The 16,072-nt window shown below is 44.5% G+C and overlaps 1 protein-coding gene across 10 annotated transcripts in view; it reads left to right on the top strand.

Annotated features, from left to right (window-relative positions):
* Positions 1-16,072, top strand: part of PEAK1 (pseudopodium enriched atypical kinase 1) — a 111,567-nt gene that overhangs the window by 71,829 nt on the left and 23,666 nt on the right. For 9 of the 10 annotated variants that reach the window (XM_074549531.1, XM_014267617.3, XM_014267616.3 and 6 more), the window contains 3 exons: positions 3,525-6,785; positions 12,944-13,060; positions 14,843-15,033. In XM_074549531.1, the coding sequence (XP_074405632.1) occupies positions 3,631-6,785; positions 12,944-13,060; positions 14,843-15,033 (3,463 nt within the window). In that variant the 5' untranslated portion in view covers positions 3,525-3,630. The remainder of the gene's footprint in view (positions 1-3,524; positions 6,786-12,943; positions 13,061-14,842; positions 15,034-16,072) is intronic. The other variant, XM_005487791.4, reaches the window with a different exon arrangement.

The raw sequence follows: 16,072 nt of genomic DNA, 5'->3' as shown, positions 1-16,072 counted from the left end.
GGGCATTAGTCTCACATACACAAAGAATGATTTGGCCTTTAAGGTTGATAAATAATCTGTGCTGACTCAACCATTTAGTGAATGAAGTGTCACGATCTGCTGTTGGGAGCAGAAGCTGTCTGTCTGTGCTTGCTCCTGACACTGACTCACTGCGTGAATTTTAGTTCCTGAACGTCACTGCACTGCAGTGGTTCCCTCTATAAATTGTGAATAGTTCTGTTTACCAACTTACATAAAAGGCTGTGAGATACAGGGATGAAATGCAGACTGTTGATGTCACATATTTGCTATTAATACTTTGTTTACAAGTCTGATGCTGTTTTGTAAGTAACATCTTGTCATTGCCTTGATTTTGCGTGGATTGAACATCTTGAAATAAGTTTTGTCATCTGAAGTACTGATTTCAATAGAGCCAGGAGCTCTGCAGGGTGCACGTTCCTGTTCCTTAGCAGGCACATGGAGTGTCAGTGGAAGCAGGGAAGGTAGGGAAGAAAAGACACCTGGTCACCTGCAGCTGGAGAGATCTGAGGTGTGACTGCCTGCATCTCTCCTTGCCCTGCTTTCTTTTGGAGGTAGAGTAGGAATCCAGCAATGTCAGGGTGATTTTTTCCTTGTCTTTGTGTGTATTTTCAGTCCCTTCGATGGCCTCTGCTGCCCCCTGCCAAGCTGCAGCTGGTGACAGCCATGGAAGCAGCAGCCTACTGAAAGATTTCATTTCTCTTATCACTCCTAATTACTCTCACCATAATTACCATGCATGATAGAGAATCTGTAGTTGAAAAGGGAATTCTTTTTAAAGGAGAGGAAAGCAGCAGAATGATTGCTTTTAGTTGTCCAGCAAGGAAGAAACTGACTTTTTTTTAGAATGCAAATGCTTGCTTCAGCATATAAAGGTCACTGTGGATTTAATTTGAAATAGCGTAGGAGTGCTTCTGATTTCAAAGTACAAAAGTAGCACAGTGTTGGAATTGTTTTGGTTGTTTTCTTAAGATCCATTTCCTCTGGTTGGAAGGTGGCTGTTTCCTCTGTGGTGCAGCTGCAGGCAGTGTCAGGGCCTGGGACAGGAACTGCTCGTCCTGCTGTGCCCGAGCCAGTTGCAAACCCAGCTGGGGTTCACAGACCTGCAGTCAGTGGCTCTTCTGTTCCAGACTGTCACAAATCATCCTGGGGTCAGGGCTGTGTTCAAGTCACTTCTGTTGGCTGCTGGAGACCAAAAGAGCTGGGACATCTACACATGGCTTGTATACACTGTGTGCAGGTCCCACAGCTGCACTTCCACAATCCCCAGGTGTGGTTGCTGAGGTGAGCTGCTGCAGGCAGCACTGCTGGCACACAGGGGCGGTTCTGGGATGAAGGACAGGGCTGTAGTTGTTCCTGTCTCTGGAGAACTGTGGTTCTGCTGAGTTTCCTGTAGTTCCCATTCTCAGGTTGAGTGTAACCCTTCTCTGGCTTAGAGGAAGTGCCAGCATCAGTGTCAGGGCAAAGGAGAGTGACAGTTGTGACACAGGCAGTGGTGTCACCGCGTCAGGATGTAGCCCCAGGCAGGTGGGCACTGCAGAGCTTCCTCAGTGCCCCCCTGTTCCTGGCAGGAAATGCCTGGAACACCCTAAAGCTGCTGCCTTGTGATGGAATTCTACAGCAAGTGCAGCTCATGCAATTTCAGAATCACACGGGTAAATTTTAAAACCCACACACAAGCAGTACCCTTTTGTTTAAATTGGTTGTTCAAAGCTTTTATGTGATGGAGAAATATATTTTTCAAGAAAGCATTTAGTTTAGATTCCCATTAGTGTAACTTTACTCCTTCTGCTTGTTAAACACATGAAAAGAGGGAGCTAGCCAGAGTATAAAATTCTTGTATGTGCTCTCTCTCTGGTTCTAGAACTATTTCTTAAGATAATTTTTCTGCTTACAATATATGGCCTTGCAAAGTGTTGAAGCAACAAAACTTGAGAGAGATCAAGAAACATACAAAGGCATTTTACTCTGTATATGTAAGATAAAGTCTGAAAGTTCGGGCAGATCTCAGTCTGGCAGAGTTTCTATCTCTTAGGTCATACAGAGAAAGCTTTTGGCAGTGGCTTTTTGGCAAAAAGCTTTGTCTGGAAACATATTTAGTCAGCATATGAAATGTGATAGCCCTGGTAGCACGGCTGTGTCTGCAGGCACTAATAGAGTTAGGCTTCAGCCCCATCTGCTGTTGGATCAGGATCGCTCTGTTGCTTTGCCAGCACGGGCCAGCCCTTGCCAAAACACAGAGCAGGACGTGAGGAGACTGACAAACCCCTCGTGGTGTCACTCTGCTCATGGTGCTGCGTTTGCCACGCTGATGAAAGGCAGTGGTGCCCTGAGAGTTCCAGCACAGCCTCGCTGGGGCTGCAGCTGGACCTGCATGGGCTCAGCCCTGCGCTCTCGGTGTGCCTGGGGCAGCAGCAGGGGTATCTGCACCACACGGCCTGTCAGGATGGAGCATTACTGATTCCCAGTGCCTGTGCTTACAGGAGTAGCAGTGGACACAGAGATCCTTTCCCCTCGGTGAAATGTCTCCGATAATTTGAGTTATGCAACAGTGACGAAGAGAACAGACTTGCGGATTTGGCTCAGAAGGCTTAAAATCTTCAGGCATTAATTCATGAAACTCTCAAATCCTGGATACTCTGGTGGCTATAAAGCACAGCAGATTCGTGTTTGATTTTTACTTAAGGCTGATTGTTTCAGGAAATAAAAAGATTCGCTTTGAAAGGGATTTTCAGTTCTTCTTCAGTTGTTATTTCTGGAGGGGTTAGGTAGAAAAGCTACATGTGAAATAAATCAGGGACTAAAAATCCTTAGCTTTGTTTTGAGGATATCAGAATGGTTTATTGCCATTGTGGTAAGCAAAAGGAGAAAAAACAGTGACTTTCTAGAAATATTTCCACTGTATTGTTATCTGACTTTTCCAGGACATCAGAACAGCCTATCTGTTCAGCCAAAATATCTCTCCAGTTATCATTTGACTCTGATGAAAAAAGTGCTAAAATGGCAGAGTTTGGGATTGCTTGAACACATTTTCTCACTTAAGCTGAGCTTGTTCACATTCAAAGCTAGAACAAATTATCTCAATTGCATTTAGGAGAGTAAACATACTCATGCTCTTTTCTCTCATGTTTGAGTAGTTATGGTGAAAGCGTAATGTGTGGTAATCTTTGCGTTTATATCCTCTTCCTGCATTTGTTTTATTGGACAAAATTAAAGGTCAATGGTCCTGAACTAGTCAAGAGAATTACTCTAAATTCTCAGTCATTGCCATTTTTCCCTCTCTCTGCTTTAAGTAGCACAGGACTTTGCTGCCAAAGTTTTAATTCTTTACGTATGAGAAGAATGATAGTTGCAATTTGATTTTGCATTTCAGTTATATAGTTTTGTAAATGAAGACGTCAGCAAAAGGCTACTTACCCCTTCCACATTTTCCCTAGTGTGAAAAATATAATGATCAAGCAGATTTTCCCCCATTCTCATCCTCTCTGTGTTTTGTGCTCTTTCAGCATGATCACTGCTCCGGGAAGCGTCGGCGCTGGGTGAGCAGAGCCCATGGAGGAGACTCCTGCCATGCACTGAGCAGCAGGGCTTCAGGCACAGGGCTCTGGGAAAATGTCTGCTTGCAACACTTTCACTGAGCACGTGTGGAAACCCGGTGAATGTAAGAACTGCTTCAAGCCCAAGAGCTTGCACCAGTTGCCCCCGGTGTCGGAGAAGAAGCCGCTCTCCCATGCCAACCTGAAAGCCAATGCGAGCCAGAGCAGCGGGCAGCGCCCGGGCAGGGGCAGCGGCAGCTTCCGCCCGCCCGTGGCCAAGAAGCCGACGATAGCGGTGAAACCCACCATGATGGTGGCAGAGGGGCTCTGCGGGGAGCTGGCCACGCTGGAGCAGTGCGAGAACAAACCCCTGCCCGCGGGCTGGAACCGCAACAAGGCGGTGCTGAGCAAAAAACCGCTGAACAATAACAATGAGGAGGAGATCGAAGGTTACAGCCATGTTCCCAGGCCGTATGGCAGCAGCGAGGGCGTGGGGAAGGTGCCCAATAACAATAATAATGGGCTGACAGAAGTTCTGAAGGAGATTGCGGGTTTGGATACCACACCTCAGCTCGCTGGGAATGAAACAAACGCGAGAGAAACCTTCCTGGGAAGGATAAATAATTGTTACAAGAGATCCTTAGAAAGGAAGATCCCTCCGAGCTGCATGGTGGGTGGAATGAAGGACTCACAGAGTAAGCATGTTATTCTGAGTGGAAGCACTGAAGTCATAAGTAATGAAGGTGGACGTTTCTGTTACCCAGAGTTGTCTAGTGGGGATGAGAGTGAGGATGACACGTTTTTTGGCAGCATGCAGGAAGAGCACGAGAGCTGGGATGAAAGTGATGAAGAGTTGTTAGCAATGGAAATCCGCATGAGGGGCCAGCCTCGCTTTGCTAATTTCAGAGCTAACACCCTGTCTCCTGTTCCGTTCTGTGTTGACAAAAAATGGAATACTGTGCCCCTTCGGAACAAGTCTCTGCAGCGGATCTGTGCCGTGGACTATGACGACAGTTATGATGAAATTTTAAATGGTTATGGGGAAGAGACTGTGATTCTTTATGGGCAAGAGAGCATGCAGAGCATGGCATCTTCTGATTCTACATCTCCTGATTCTTCTTTGACGGAAGAGTCTCGTTCTGGGACAACCAGCAGTTCTTCCCAGAAGCTCTGTAATGGAGGGTTATCTCCTAGCACTCCTCAGGAACTCAAAGTGATTGAACCAGAATATGAAAGTCTTTGTGACAATCAACAAGTGAAGGACGTGCCAAAAGCACCCAGAACTGCTCTGAAAAGTCAGGAAACTCACAAGGCAGTCCTTGCGCTTCGCCTGGAGGAGAAGGATGGCAAAATTGCTGTGCAGACTGATACGCAGGAGAATAAAAGTTCTTCAGATGTTGCTGGTCAAGCCGTCACTATTAATTTGGTGCCTGTGGAGGAGCAAGCTAAACCTTACAGGGTGGTGAACATGGAACAGCCAGTGTGCAAGCCATACACCGTAGTGGATGTATCAGCTGCCATGACCAGTGAATGTAAAGAGAACCAGACTGAAACCTCAGAAACCAAAAAGGCATCATCCAGCCCAAGCTCACCAGTAACCCCAGGCACACCTATTGCATCCTCTGCAGCATCACCTGTACGTGTACACGCCAACCTGAAAAAATCCAGCGCAATCAGATACCAGGAAGTGTGGACTTCCAGCACTAGTCCAAGACAGAAGATACCTAAGGTGGAACTGATTGGAAATGGCTCAGGACCTTCTGTTCCTCCCAGGAAGACAAGCCACAAGTCAGCTCCTACTTCACCTACAGCTACAAACATTTCTTCAAAAACCATCCCAGTTAAGTCTCCCAATTTGTCTGAGATAAAATTCAACAGTTACAACAATGCTGGCATGCCACCTTTCCCTATTATCATTCATGATGAGCCTACTTATGCTAAGAGCTCCAAAAATGCTATTAAAGTTCCTATTGTAATCAATCCAAATGCGTATGATAACTTGGCAATCTATAAAAGTTTTCTGGGGACAACTGGGGAGCTGTCTGTCAAAGATAAAACTACAAGTGTGATAAGCCATACCTATGAAGAAATAGAAACTGAAAGTAAAGGCACCGAAGCCATAGGGAGCAAATCCACTGAGTTGCCCCAAGCAAAGGGGGCAGCCAGTAGCCCTGAGTGCAGGCTGGGCTCTGTGGCTCAGAAGGTCCAGGAGTTCAACAGCTGCCTCAGTAAAAGCCAGATATCCCCGCAGAGGAGTCACAGTGCTGACCACAGCTCCCCCTCCAGAGTTCAAAAGGCAATGCAAGAGCCTGCAGCAAAGGCAGACGTGACCCCGGAGGGTTCTGTCGGCAGCAGCAGTGGCAGAGAGAACGCGAGCACGGTGCTCTCACAGATTGTGGCTTCCATCCAGCCTCCACAGTCTCCTCCAGAGACACCTCAGTCTGCTCCCAAGTCCTGCAGCGTAGAAGAGCTGTATTCCTTACCCCCTGAGGGAGATGCTGGTAAAAACACCCTGGTACGACCCAAATCTCTGTTTACATCACAGCCTGAAGTGGAGTCCTCCAAGATGGAAAGCACTGCCATTAAAGTGCAGAAGGATCCGCTGTCCCAGCCAGCTGCCACTCCCTCTCCACAGCCAGCCCGAGCCACCCCGGGCGCCACCAGTCCCCAGGCAGAGCAGGCCCCGCCATTCCCCCCTCCACGCTCCACCTCCTCTCCCTACCATGCCAGTAACCTGCTGCAGAGGCATTTCAGCAACTGGGCCAAGCCCAACAGCCCCCCCAGGTCCACAGAAGCCGAGTCCATCCTGCACTCGGAGGGGCGGCGCCCCGATGCCAAACCCAAGCGCTGGATCTCGTTCAAGAGCTTCTTCCGCCGCAGGAAAGCCGACGATGAGGAGGAGAGGGAGAAGGACAGGGAGAAGGGGAAGCTGGTGGGTCTGGATGGAACTGTGATCCACATGCTGCCCCCGCCCCCCGTGCAGCGGCACCACTGGTTCAGCGAGGCCAAGTCGGAGTCGAGCGAGAAGCCCTCGATCGTGTTCATGTACAGGTGTGACCCCGCACAGAGCGAGCCCCGGGCCGAGCTCCCAGCCCAGCCCAGCCTGGACTCTGCCATCGCAGAGGCACTGGCCAAGGACAAGGGGGAAACACAGGAAAAGCCTCCAGAGAGCTCGGAACAAAACACAGCCAGCCACTCCTCACCACCTCAGGCTCCCAAGAAAATCCCCAGGTACCACTCAGCTGTTTTAGTCACTTACTCTGTTGTGAGCTGTCCTGTATATGCTGCTGAAAAGGGAGACACTAAAGAGTTTTATTACATTAATGCCATTTTTTCAAAGTATATTTATTTTAGGTAACTTAGAGGGTATTTTAAAATCTTTTTGCTATGTTAGATACCAGAAAAGATGTAAAACATTTGCTGGAAGCAGTACCTGAAGTTTAGAGTTTGTCTTGCAGGCTCACTCGTGTCACAATAGTCATGTTCCATTGAATTAGATCCATTCTCTTGAATTTCTGCTTTAAGAAGTGTTTCTGTGTTATGGGAAACTTGAGAATTTCTCAGCAGAAATAGGAGGCTATTATTGAGAAGTACAATAGAAATGAAAAGATCTGTGACTCATGGAAGGTGTTGTGCTAACTTTACCTCACATGCCCAAGAATTCAACAGATGCTAATTAACCACACTGCAGCATCACTGCAGCACTCTCAAACTGAACTTTGTAAAAAGGTAGTAACAGAATTATGGTATCTACAAAATAGTGTTATGTCTGTCTTGCAAGGCCTTTAGCAGTGACTGTTCTTTGTCCCCTGGCAGTATTAGATCCAGCAAGAGCTGGTCACATCAGTTGCAGTCAGTCATGTGGGCAGAGTAGAATTCCCTGAGTGCTGGACCACAGCTGTGGATGTGTTAGAATTTGTCTTCCAGTGTTATTACACAAACCAATTCCAAAGTAGCCTCAAACTTGAATTATTTATTTCATTATAACAAAACCAAAAATTTTGTGAATTGTGAACCCCAAAAAATGTGTCATGACAGTGTTTTTTGGTTTTCTTTCTCCATATTCTGTACAAGAAAACTGCTGGGTTTTTTTAGCTAAAAACAGTTTTAACCTAATAGAAATCTCTGTGTGAGCATAGTTAGAGCTTACCATAACGTGACTGCCACTTGTCCTAAAGCAAAATCACTTGGTTTTCTTCCTCCATACAAGACAAGTGCCAGAATAGTGCAGTCTCTAGATTTGCCCTAAATGAATTGGTGAGAAGTAGCTGCCTTTAGAGGGCAAGTTAAAGGATTGCAGGAGTTTGTTCCTTTACAGGAACCTGGTTTCTCTCTCCTGTCTCTGGGGCAAGCCAGGGAAAGTGAGGTTGGTTTTGGTTCCGGTGCCATCAGGAGCTTGCCTTGCCCCAGCTCTCAGTGCCCAGGGCAGAGATCCAGGGGAGAAGGAGCTTGGCAGTCACTGCCCAGGCACAGCAGCTGGCAGATGGCAGGGCATGGGCAGGCACAGCAGCTCCTCTGTGGGTGCCGAGAGGAGCCTGCCGGGGATCCTGCACTGCCCTGGAGATGGTGCTGTTGGGATGTGGCCTGTTCTCCCTCTGCCCTTCCTTTTGGAGGCAGTGAGATCCCTCATTCACTCATTCCAAAAAGCATATTTACTCTTCAGTTTGCTTCAGGTCACAAGGATGTTGGTTAAAACCATATCTCAGAATTTTCCCCAGTGAAAACTGGAATTTTCCACATGTTAGAATTGGAATTTCTTCTTTCTGACAATATTGTTCCCTGGTGTCTTCAAATTTCAAAGAAAGTACACTGAGGTGCTGAGTTGTGGGAGCACTGGGCAGTGGGTAGCTTTATGCTTCAGTTGTTATATTCTTGATGCCTTGAGTTATTTAGGGTTTTTTAATACTTTTTAATGTTGTTAATGACACCAAGTGAAACCTTATAATGCCACATAATGAAGGGTTTTATTGTTGTTTAAGGGGTTTGGCTTTCATTTTTAATATCCTGGTGGGTGAGAATCAGGATTTCTAAATGCCATTTTTGCTCAAGCAGGAGGCATAACCCATAAGAAGCTTTGCTTGTTTTGTGTTAACCCTCCAGGTATTAGTAGAAGGTTAGCTGTAATTCAGGCTAAAATATGTGCATGAAAAAGATGTTTAGAATGTTCAGTTAAGCCTGCAGAGGCTTAGAGGAGAATGGATGACCTGAAGATAGCCATCAGTGAACAGGACACTTCCCTAACTCAGAACACCAAGAACAGCAAGCTCTCTGAAAAAACAAACTGATGCCCTGGCAAATAAGATAAGCTTTAAAAATGTCAGATTACTGGGGGGTCTTGAAAGCAAATTTAATGAAGATCCAGTATTCCCTTACTTTGCAATGGATTACAGAGCTGCTAAAGATTGATAACACAACTACAAAACAGCTGAAGGTATTTCAAGTTATCACTAGAAAGGTCAGTTTTCCCTTTGAACAGCACTTGCAAAACTGTCAGTTTTTCAGAAAGCTGAAAATGATCTCTCATACAAAGGAACTTGGTTTTGATTTGTCAGTGTGGTTGTTTCTGTTTGATGGCAGGATGCACATATGCTGCTTCAAAAGGAGCTGGCAAATAATGATATAATAAATTCACTGAAATTTGTAGATAGATAATTTTTTGCTAAAAATCAGCAGTCATGCCATTTTTCTCATTAATTAGAACGAGAACACCTTTACTTCATGAGCCAGCAGTTGTTCTCAGGTGTAAAACCTAAAACTGACCAAAGATACCATGGTGTTTCTGGCCTGAGTCACTGTAATTGATGAAGGTGGGACAGCACAGCTGCAATCCACTCATCACAGGCTGAATAAAAAGATCCTTCAAAGGCTTTGTTATCTTATGGATCAGAGTGTTCCTATTGGAGTTTCACAAGGTGAAGGCTTCTCTCCTTCATTGAGACATCACTGCTCATACCCAGCAGCAACTTGTTAGATTGAGACATTTCCTCAAAGCAAAGTGCAGCCCGGTCTTGCTGCTGCCTTGGCTGTTCTCATAAAGCACATCAGAGCTGAACTAATCTGAGCTGGGCACAACCATCTCCATTGCAGTCACAGGCTCAGCTCAGGAGTTTCCTCTCGCAGCTGCAAGTCAGCCATAACTTCCCTTTATGGAACCTTTGGGCCAGTCTTGGCTGAAGTGAAGGTAAAACTCTGTTTTTCCTGAAATACTTCCTTCAGGTAGTGAGGTCTGTATTTGATTTTGTTCTGGTTCAGATAAGGAAGCATTTCTTCATAGCTAAATTTGTGATCACCAATCTAATTCCTAAGATTGTGTTAATTTTTGCAAAGGGATTTGATCTCATAACTGATAGATGTGAGCTCTGTACAGAGGAGTATGAGTGTTGTGACAGATCACTCAGTGGAAACAATGGGAATCACTGTTCTACAACAATGTAGCCATACATTAAGATCAGGATTTCATCCAGACACAGGCAGGAATAACCACCACTGCCACATTCCACTTTCACACTGTGTCTGATCCAGTCCTGCAGATTCCACAGCTGCTTCAGAAACTGCTTGGGAAGATAAGAAAATCTGTGAAATCACAGTAGGGCTCTGTTTAAAACAAAGTCCTTCCCTGTTTGGAGGCCTTCTGGTATAACTCTTAGGGTGAGGGTCTCATACGAACCCAGAACCTTTTAGGTACAGCCCAAGTAAACTGATGAGCATTTTCAAGGATGTTATAGATGAAAAGAAATTCCTTGATTGAGCAAGTCTACTGAAATGGGAGAAATTCTCCCTGAAAATTTCAGGTGGATCAGCTCTTCCTTCTTGTCAAATCCATGTTAGGGCTTTTCTTATCTTGGTGTCAGCAAGCTTTATCTACCTTACTCAGCAGTGCTTAGCTGTGCTTTAAAAGTATTAACTAGCTTTCTTCAACCATTTCAGAAATTAAAAACTTGTGAGGTTTTTCTCTAGAACATTTTCCAATTCTAACAGAATTGGAAATTCTGCATGTGCATTAAGCAATAAGTTTGGTAACGTTTTATGTGAGAACTTGTAAACACCAAGGACTGTTAAAGATCCAAGTAGAAGGGACTTTACCATTTATTATTTTATAATTTTAGATTAGGAAATGGAAAATCATGTATTGTTCTTAACTCCTCTAATACAGTCTGTAAAATGGAAAGACTGAGAACCTAAAATGGATAAAGAAAAATATCTTCCTTATAATGCACAGTTAATCTGTGCAAGTCATTACCATTAAGTTTCAGTGACACTAAAGAGCTTAGCAGGATGTCTTTACTGGATTATCAAGTGTACTCCCTTTATCCGTGCAAACATCGCATTATACAAGATCTAAAAAAAAAAACATTCTCAAGCTTCAGGACTAAGCCAGCTTCTCAAGAATGAGAATTAAGAATGAACTTCATGGCTTAGTAGTTTCAGATTGTCATTTGAGAAGTTTGTATCACTTTCCTCTTCAGTGACTGTTGGTGGTGGTTGGAGGGACTGAGCTGCAGGAGCCACTGGGATGTTTTGTGTGTCCTCAGTGCCCTGTGACTGACTGAGCCCTGGGCCCTGCCTGGCTGTGCCCAGGGCTCTGCAGGAACAGAGTGGGCAGTGCTCTGAGGAGAAGTTCTGGGTAGGGTGGCCTCTGACCTCCCTCCAGCCATTCACCTCTGCATTTTCCCTCAAGCATCATTCAGTCAGTTTAGGCTTTATGTTTGCTTTATTAGCTTAAAAGTGCAGGGCCTGAGGGCATCTCAGAGCGCTCTCTTTGAAACTAATATAGCTACAAATTACACAGTTGGGTTTTTGTGTGTGCAAAGCAAAGTCCTCTTCCTTGGCATCTCCAACTGTACAGCTGCCATTGATGGCTGCTGTGCTGATGTCCACTCAGGGAGGAGATCAGAGTCTGTGCTGGCCCCAAGGCCACATCTGCTTCTCTCTGTCTCTGTCACAAATTCCCACCACTGGGATTTATGTGCTGTCGTGTGCAGAGCTGTGTTCCCTCACCTTTACCTCTGGATCTGACCCTATTTCAGGATACACTCTCACAATCACTTCTTATGAACGTTCCACTTTATCTCCCTCGTATTCATTGCTGTTTATTAATCTCCCTAATTGAGCAGGCGTGCTCTGAATAGAGGAGAACACAGGTCACACAAGAGCTGTGATTCCAGTGTCCTCACCAAAATTAACACCCTACACAGGCAGCTTTCTGCATCCTGCTGTTCCCAAAAGACTGAGGCGAGTTACACCACATCATCTTCTGGCTATCCTCCAAAATCCATGCAGGAGGAGAGTCTGAAGGAAAGAGAGGCATTTGTCCCTGCAGAAAAATAACACTTTTAAGACAGTTTTGAGCCTGTGCACACGTGAATGACAAGTACATGAATTCAGTGGGGTGTTGTCTGAAGGACAGTCATTTTTATGGCAAGTTTTTTTGCTTCACATAATCTCAGCTACTTAGGAAAACAGACACATTCTCTGCATGCAGAGGACTGCTTCCTCCACTAACTGAACAGTTGTTTAGCTTCAGCCACTTGTGCCTGAGGAGCAGAGTTCTCTAAGATAATTAATTTCTATGAAGTTTGTTTTTGAAATAAAAAAGCGGAGAGAAAAAAACTTGGACAGAGGAGACTGCGCCCACTGTGCTAGATGCTAAATATGTGCTCTTATGCAAGGCATCAAAGAATCCATCCTGGCAAAATATCTATAAATATCCCAAATAAGGAGATAGCTGTAAGTATGACTTGTTACAGTAAGCAGATAGAAAGTTACACTAAATCAGGTTCTAATGGTTCTAATCTGAGAGAACTGCCTGTTTATCAGCTGCTCCTCTTTCCTCAAAAAACCAGCTATTTTAACTGTTTAGTTCATGAAGCAGCTGGGCATGTGGTTCTTGGAGCTGCCTGAGTGAGCATGGTTCCCCTTTCACTCCTGCTGTGTCCTGCCAGCACCACCGAAGGGCTGACATTTGCACTGTGTACACAAGCTTGATCTCTCTGTTCTCAGCGTTAAGATACTGGGAAGCATTTCCCCATGGATTTCATGACCTGACCTCTAATTGCTGTGGTTTAAAATGTATTCTTTCGAGGCCCTGAATACAGATTTGAGATACTCGCTAACTCTTAACAATAGGTTAGTGTCACTTGCTGAAGCTCCCGCCGAGAGCTGAGCCGTGCTTTTCCCGGAGCAGTGGCAGGAGTGAGGCCATACCCATTCCAGAGCAGTGATGCAGCCGAGCCCTGGCCCTGCAGGGAGGCAGGGCAGGAGTTAAGGAGGCAGGGCTGCTGTGCTGGCTGCGGCAGGGCCCAGCCCCCGAAGGTAAACACTAAGGTGCAGTAGGTGTATCACTCTGTGCAGAGTTCAGCCCTCTTGCTCACAGCTTGCACAACTTGTAGCACACCAGAACACTGTGGAATCAATGGCTCGCCAGAGTTTCAAGACATGATTAAAAGACTCAAGAAGGCCCTGAAAGAATTTCCTTTAATGGGGAATTGTGTGAGTGAGTACAGTGGGTGAGTTGGTATTTTTTTTTTCTTTCTTCCTTTCTAGCTGTTGGTTTACTTTGGCAAAATGCTTCCGAGCTTAGGTTTAGTGTATGTGCATGCATGTGTCTGGTTTGGAGAATGAGTATGTTCTTACCTCACCAAGTGATACTAAAAAGTTACTTTGAGATGTGATAATTCCTGGTTTGTGGCAATGACAGAACTGTGAAGCTATTAGAACCTATTTCTTCTTAAAGAAAACATTCCTGTTGAGGAATGCAGGTATGTACATTATTTACAGCAACTACAAACCTTCAGTTCAATTATCCTGAGAGCCTTGTTACTGCTTTAATTTTATGTCTGCTTTACTCTGAAATTACTGAGGTTAACTCTTTAATGTGGATATATTTATGGCACATGGAATGTTCTTCACACCATTCCTATGCATGGTACTAAAATGGAACAAAAACTGGTACGCTGATTAAAGATTACATCTTTTTGAACTGACGCCATTTTTTTCTCTTTTACTAACAAGTTCTAATGAGTTTGGTTTGTGTCAGCCTGCAGTTAAAATTCATGAGTCTGAGCAGAAACAGCATGTGCTCACTGCACTGTCCTGGGTCTTGTCATGCAGAGCATTGGCATGTTGGAACCTTTTACTGGGGATTGCTACAAGATTGTGTCCCAGGATTTTCAGGGGTTTGCCTTTGCCATAGACAAATACCTATAATTTATTGTGTTAAGTCTTTGTGGAAGTTTGAAATTCTTATCACCAAAAATAAGTATCTCTGCAGATACATGATGTGCTGATTGTTTTTTGATGGAAGTGTCTTACGCCTGTCCCTAATGGAAGTCACAAGCAGTTCAAATTCTTCCTGTTGTATTTGATCATGCTGTAGTAATGAGAGCTAGCAAACGGCACATATGCTCTTGAGATTTGGCCTGTAATGAGTATTTGTTCCTGCAAGTGAGAGAACATAAAGGCATGGAAATATTTTTGCTCTGACATGTTTTTGTGCCATATTATTGATAATTGCTGTTATATTTTCAGTATGATTGTGGGGTGTTATTAAATCTCGACTTTTTTTCATGCATATAATGCATCATTTTTAAATTATACTGCAATAAATATATCCATGGAAACCAAGTAAATGCACAATTTTCAGAGTTCTGTGCTGTAAGTCATCACAGTGTGATTAAAACTTCACAGCTAAGAGCAGGCACAGAGGAATGTCTTCAGTGCCTTCTGCAGTTGGCCTAATGCAGATGGATTTTAATGGTGGATAATTTTATATGGGAAAGAGATTATTGGCCTAAATGAGGTCTGTTTCCCAGAGTGTCAGTTCCCAAAATCCTACCAGGATATGAAAATGTATCATTGAAGTTTTATGCATTTATTGGGACTTAATCCTACTTCCTATACCCTGTTATATTTGTTTGAGGCACAATTGCTTGCGCTGGCAAAAAGCACCCTAAACTCTGCTGCTGCCCTGAGTCCCACTCACTTTACCCAGAATCATGCCTGCACATTTATGAGTATGGATGTTGATGGCAGTCAAGCTGTAAAACATTTTATTGTAGCTTTTATATCGAAGGCACGAACTCTTACATGCTATATGTTTTTATAATCATGATAATAGTAACTAACATGTTACTATTTCAATCACGAGTTGTTCCTTCTCACTGAGGAAAATAAAAACTGTAGATGGTTAGGAAAGGAGGGTGCAGGAACTTCCTCCTTTGCCAGCCCAGCCCGTTGGTCCCGCAGCGTGCCCGGCCGGCAGCGCGGGTGACGCTGTGCTTGTGTTCCAGTCAGGTGCCCGAGGAGCCGGCCCTGGAGGAGCTGTCCCCGCGCGTCCCCAGGGCGGTGTTTGTGAAGCAGGACAATGGGGGCAGCGCCTCCGTCATCCCCGCCTCCCGCGGCGCCCCGGGCCCGGAGGAGAAAGAAGCAGCTCCGAACTCTCCTGATCTGAGCACCTGCAGCGCTACCTACAGCAACCTAGGTGAGTGCACAGGAACTGCATCACGCTTTGGTGACCTTTCCAGTGTGTGAAGAGCCTTTTCTTCTGAACAGCTCAATACATCTTCATGAGGGTAGCTTTTAACTGCTTAATGTTGATTTACAGAAGATAAAGATATATAGTCTCATTCAGAGGTCATAACCAAGAAAGTGAAGATTCAACAAACTCAAAGGTTTGTCTTCCTGTAACTTAAAAAAGTATTTTAATTGCCCTTAGTGATGAACATCTCAGATGATTTTTAAAATCAACATTCTTTTATCTCTTTGGAGGAATTTTTGTCAAAGATGTTTAAAATACAGAGCAAATTACCTAATTTCTTTAGAAGGAATAAATAAAATTCAATCTTTTCATAAACTTGATCAAAAGATAGGGCTTTTTATTTTAGAGCATCAATAACTGCTAAAATATTTGTACCCATCTCTTGTTGGCTGAAACTGTTCTTATCCTGGTCAGAGAGTTCACTTTTGGTCCTTCCCAATGAGATACAAATGTCCTGAAGGTGCTACTCAGAGATCACTGAATTCCTGACTCGTTAACAGGTCCATGGATGCAGGGCTTCTCTGCAAGATAAGGGAGCAAGATAAAGCAGCATCTCCCAGTGGACAGTATCAATATTATCAGCCTGATTTTCTAAAGCATTTTGATTTGCAGCACTGTGAATTCAGGGATACCTACAGCCAGGTTTTCTAGGACAACAAAATCTCTCATTTATTTACATCCCGGGATATCCCAATACATGTTTTTTTGAACATCCCAATCCTGTACACAGCAACTCATTAAGCATTTGGCCAAGAGTAGAGTGATTGTGTAGAGATGGCTCATGATTACAGGGAGTTTGGCATGTCCACACAGGTTTTAGGGATCAAGGACTAAACTTTAAACCCTCAGGTGCCCATATTCCTTAGACATTCAGTGAAAGTGTTGCATTTTTTTGGCTTAAATGTGAATTAGTGGCAAGCTTATTAGTGCACTCTGCTATTGAAACATTAATTAGGTGTTGTTTATAAAGCATAAGGAGGAA

Source organism: Zonotrichia albicollis, chromosome 11 (assembly GCF_047830755.1).
Source record: "Zonotrichia albicollis isolate bZonAlb1 chromosome 11, bZonAlb1.hap1, whole genome shotgun sequence".
In the NCBI taxonomy this organism is placed as follows: domain Eukaryota; kingdom Metazoa; phylum Chordata; class Aves; order Passeriformes; family Passerellidae; genus Zonotrichia; species Zonotrichia albicollis.
This window is presented reverse-complemented; position numbering and strand designations above follow the sequence as displayed.